Here is a 5,615-nt window from a genome sequence, read left to right on the forward strand (position 1 = left end):
TGAAAATCTTGATTTTGTTGCAGTAGAACTATACTATAGTTTACTATACAGTAGAACTGTACCATACCACTCTTAGTATTTCTACTCGTAGTAGTTTTATATTGCAGAAGTAGTGGAGAAGTGTGCTATTCAGCCCATGTTTGCACATTCCAGACATGTTTTTTAGTCTGTAAATTTGTGGGATTTACAGTGCTTTGATAATCATTCTAATTCTGTGAGAATAAGTCGCTATAATGATAACAACACAGAGGAACAATATCGCTGGAATCATTTTAGAACAGTTTTTTTTCAGCTGATAAAAACATTGAAAGCTGAACAGAATCCTACCAACCAAGAGCTCGAACACTTAAGGCCTGTTCACACTAACAACAATAACCATCGTCCACACCAATGGATGATAATGTTGTGTTTAGTATAATGCATGCTTTGGTTTTGTCACCAGTCATTTTAAATGGTCACTAATTTGTTGTGAGCACTAATATAATTATCGTTATAGTTATCTTTATAGGTAATCCTTTTAAGTGTGAACAAGCTTAACTGGGAACATTGTCTAAATTATTGCAAAACCTTTTTTCTTTTCCAGAAAATCCATCAAATCTAAATGAAAAAATATATTATCGAACCACTCTTTACTCCACTATTCTCTTTCATTAGCTACATTTCTGCCTCCATATCAGGTTTCGGGATGGCAGCACCCGCTACACTCAATGGAAAAATCTTCCTTATCTTCTATGGACTGATAGGCTGCGCAGCCACCATTCTGTTCTTCAACCTCTTTCTGGAACGCATGATAACGCTGATTACTTTTCTCGCACGCAGATGTCGAAAGCAAAAGAGTAAAAGACACATTGTCCCCAATTTGAACACACAACCGGAACATGGAGATGAGCAGGAGGACTGGAAACCTTCTGTTTACTATGTAACCCTTATTTTGGCAACAGTTGCAATTGTGGTGAACTGCGGAGCATCAGGTCTGTACTCAGCCATGGAGGATTGGAGCTACCTAGAGTCTATGTACTTCTGCTTCGTGGCTTTCAGCACCATGGGTTTCGGGGACATGGTGAGCGGACAGAAGGCCCACTATGAAGCACGTTGGGTCTACCAGATAGCCAACTCTTTAATGATCATCCTTGGAGTGAGCTGCACCTACTCTCTTTTCAGCGTCACCGCCATCATCATCAAACAGATGCTGAACTGGATTTTGGCCAAGCTGTTCAGTCTGCATTGCTGTCGGTCTCGGGGCTGCTGCTCCATCACAAGTCTGAAAGTCAAAGAACCGGCCAATCAGCAGATCCAGAACACAAGCAACCATCAGGGCACCTGTCATGTGGTCAAGGCCTCTCTCCCCTCCAAGAGCAAGTGTAAGTGTGCCAGCACTGCAGTAGAAACTGTGTGCCAGAGCCTGGACACAGCATACAGTGGCCCAACCTTTGAACACAAAATCAGAGATTCATACAGACTTTCGAAGGATGATGCAGAGAAAGAAGTTTTCAGTGCTGTCAGCAAGAACTGTCACCTTAGTCATCATCATAGTGTGCGGGAGGATGTGAGAACAGTTGCAATGTCAAATCATCAGCAGCAAGAGACAAACATTAATGCAAAGCCAGTATTGTAAAAAAGAAATAATAAAAAAAAAATAATAATAACTGTAAGCTACGGTACTGCAGTATGTAAAAATGTATATTAGATTTAATAAGTAAATGCATTTAATTTCATTTGAAAGTTAAAAGTGAATATTAACTTGTAATTTAGGTAGCAAATCTATGTTAAAGACTTAACATATGTACTTTTAAAGTAAAGTTATCTTTATTTTACAATAGAGGACATTCTGAACTAAATTAAATCTCCCAACTTGTGAAGGGAAATGTCACGATTAATTAATGTAAAACAGTAATACGTTCTTGTTTGTTTCACAATAATATCCCCACAATGCAATGACATTGTAAAGCTATTGATTTAAAATAAAATAATTTTATTTATTAATTAAGAGTTAAAACTCTTCAACCAACCAGCTCTGAAATAAATTAAAGCATTCTGAACTGGATTCACTGTCCTTAGGTTCTTTCATTCTATTACATTTGAACAAGTTTTCCAGCCTATAGTTTCCATTATTGTTAGTTCATAAAATATATTTTTTATTCAAAATGTAAGTTAGAAATTGACTTAAAGATATACATTATTATTTCAATTAAGCCTATGTACATCTTTGTGCCATCTGTATTATTGTGGTGGTTATTAGTTTTACGTTAAAAAGCAGATTTTGGTAGTTGAAGTAGATTGGTATACACTATTAAAATTATATCACTTATTGAAATATACAGTTATAAGTTGTGAGATAATACAATTAAATATCATCACAAACAGGTAAACTCATCTGCTCATTATTCTGTTTTACGACCAAATGCTCAGGATTTTAAACAAATACTAAATGAATTTTCATAGGAAGCTTATGGTGTTGATGTTGTGCAACCGTGGTGTAGTTATACTTTATAAAGGTCGTGTTAATTTGTGAAAATGATCATGATGAACAAAACAGCATAAACTTTTGTTGTTCACAAAGCTTATTTTCTACAAGACTCCAAAAGCCAATATACAAATTCAGTTGGCTTTTTGTCAGCAGAACAGGGTGATGTTAACTTCTGGGTTGGCCGACAAAAACACATCATCACTGCAGCACACTAATGGTAGGGGCATTGTATTATTACTGTGATCCTGGGCCACAAAACCAGTCATAAGTAGCACTATTTGTAGCAATAGCCAACAATACATTGTATTGGTCAAAATTATCAATTTTTATTTCATGCCAAAAATCATAAGGATATTAAGTAAAGATGTTCCATGAAGATATTTTGTAAATTTCCTACCGTAAATATATCAAAACTTAAACATTTTATTGCACCCTAAGATTCCAGATTTTCAAATAGTTGTATCTCAGCCGAATATTGTCCTATCCTAACAAACCATACATCAGTTGAAAGCTTGTTTATTCAGCCGTTAGAATAGATTAAGTATAAATGGACCCTTATGATTGGTTTTCTGGTCCAGCATCACAAATGATACCTTTGGAGTGCATGATAACTATATTGTGGCAGCCAATGCTTTTTTAGATGATCAACATTGATCTCATTATGCTGATACTATGAATGATAGATATTGGGGATTCTTTTTTATTGAAATTTAACCAGAATGTTCGCTAAGCCACAAAAGAAGTAAACTTTTATTTATCTTTTGTACTGTACAATTTTCTTGTTGCAGGTGGGCTTTTAATCCAAACAAAACAGTATTTTTTTGTATTAGGCCTAGGGTCCAGTTATCAGAATCAGAATCAGAATCAGAATCAGAATGAGCTTTATTGCCAGGTATGTTCACACATACGAGGAATTAGTTTTCGTGACAGAAGCTCCGCAGTGCAACAGAATGACAGCGACAGAACAAAAAACACACAATAAAAGAATAAAAAATACAAAAAATACAAATAAGTAGGTAAGAAATGACATTATACTAATTGACAATTGTATGGCAGGTATATTACAATGAGCAGTTGTGTATGTACAGGTATATTATGTGCAAAAAAAATTTGAGGTACACTAAGTTTGTGTGTTAGATAAATAAGTGTCTGTAAATATAAATAGTGTAGTGTGTTCCACAGTTGTTATCAAGTGTTCATTAGATGGATTGCCTGAGGGAAGAAACTGTTCATGTGTCTGGTCGTTCTGGTGCTCAGTGCTCTGTAGCGTCGACCAGATGGCAACAGTTCAAAGACAAAGTGTGCTGGATGTGAGGGATCCAGAGTGATTTTGCCAGCCTTTTTGCTCATTCTGGATAATAGAAGGGAGGGTTGTACCGATGATTCTCTCAGCAGTCCGAACTATCCTCTGTAGTCTTCTGAGGTCAGATTTAGAAGCTGAGCTGAACCAGACCGTTACTGAAGTGCAGAGGACGGATTCAATGATGGTGGAGTAGAACTGTTTCAGCAGTTCTTGTGGTAGGTTGAATTTCCTCAGCTGGCGAAGGAAGTACAACCTCTGCTGGGGTTTTTTCACAATGGAGTCAATGTGAGTGTCCCACTTCAGGTCCTGAGAGATGGTGGTTCCCAGGAACCTGAGTGACTCCACTGCAGTCACAGTGCTGTTCATGATGGTGAGTGGGGGGAGAGCAGGGGGGTTTCTCCTGAAGTCCACGATCATCTCCACTGTTTTGAGCGTGTTAAGCTCCAGGTTGTTGAGAGTGCACCATACAGCAAGCTCTTTAACCTCCTGTCTGTAAGCAGACTCGTCACCGTCCTGAATGAGGCCGATGAGTGTGGAGCTTGACAGAGGGGTCCTTAGATGTGCAATCGTTAGTGTACAGGGAGAAGAGCAGTGGGGAGAGAACGCAGCCCTGGGGAGCTCCGGTGCTGATTGTACGGGTGCTGGATGTGTATTTTCCCAGCCTCACTAGCTGCTGCCTGTCTGTCAGGAAGCTGTTGATCCACTGACAGACGGAGGTGGGCACGGAGAGCTGAGTTAGTTTGAGCAGGAGGAGGTTTGGGATGATTGTGTTAAAGGCCGAGCTGAAGTCCACAAACAGGATCCTCACATAAGTCCCCGGTCTGTCTAGGTCTTGCAGAACATAATGCAGTCCAATGTTTACTGCATCATCCACAGACCTGTTTGCTCGGTAAGCAAACTGCAGGGGGTCCAGTAAGGGTCCAGTGATGTCCCTCAGGTAAGCCAGAACCAGTTTTTCAAATGACTTCATGACGACAGATGTTAGAGCCACAGGTCTGTAGTCGTTAAGTCCTGTTATCTTGGGTTTCTTTGGAAAAGGGATGATGGTGGAGCGTTTGAAGCAGGAAGGCACTTCACACAACTCCAGAGATCTGTTGAAGATCTGTGAAAAGATGGGGGCCAATTGGTCAGCACAGGTTCTCAGACAGGCTGGTGTAACACCATCTGGGCCTGGTGCTTTTCTTCTTTTGTTCTTTCTGAAGACCTGCCGCACATCATCTTCACAGATCTGAAGAGCAGGAGGTGTGGAGAGAGGGATTGCAGGAGGTGTTAACGGTTGTGTAGAGAGATGATCAGAATGGGTGTTGGGGGTTTCAAATCTACAATAAAACTCATTCAGGTCGTTAGCAAGTCGTTGATTAGCCTCAGTGCAGGGGGATGGTGTCTTGTAGTTGGTGATGGCTCTCAGTCCACTCCACACTGAAGTTGAGTCGTTGGAAGTAAACTGGTCTTCCAACTTTTTAGAGTAGGTCCTTTTAGCCACTCTAATCTCTTTGTTCAGTGTGTTTCTGGCCTGTTTATACAAGACTCTGTCCCCATTTCTGTAGGCATCCTCTTTGGCCCGACGAAGATGTCTGAGTTTTGCTGTAAACCATGGCTTATCGTTGTTGAATGTTAAATAAGTCCTGGTAGGAATGCATATATCCTCACAAAAACTAATATAGGATGTTACGGTCTCTGTGAGTTATAAGAGTTATAAGATTGCTTATAAAAAGGCATAAATATAAGCAAACCTTTTTCAAGAATAGTATTACATTACTATGATTTGTTTATACAGCACAAATTATTTAAAAATTAGCTCTGAAATGATCTAATTTTCTTTCTCACTAAAAGCATTGCTGAAAA

The 5,615-nt window shown here is 39.1% G+C and overlaps 1 protein-coding gene across 1 annotated transcript in view; it reads left to right on the forward strand.

The window, feature by feature from the left end:
- Positions 1-2,029, forward strand: part of si:ch211-261a10.5 (potassium channel subfamily K member 13) — a 10,392-nt gene extending 8,363 nt beyond the window's left edge. The window contains exon 2 of the mRNA XM_042738836.1: positions 678-2,029. Coding sequence (XP_042594770.1) covers positions 678-1,615 — 938 coding nt within the window. The 3' untranslated portion in view covers positions 1,616-2,029. The remainder of the gene's footprint in view (positions 1-677) is intronic.
- The last annotated feature ends 3,586 nt before the right edge of the window (positions 2,030-5,615 follow it).

This window comes from Cyprinus carpio, chromosome B15 (genome assembly GCF_018340385.1).
Source record: "Cyprinus carpio isolate SPL01 chromosome B15, ASM1834038v1, whole genome shotgun sequence".
Classification (NCBI taxonomy): domain Eukaryota; kingdom Metazoa; phylum Chordata; class Actinopteri; order Cypriniformes; family Cyprinidae; genus Cyprinus; species Cyprinus carpio.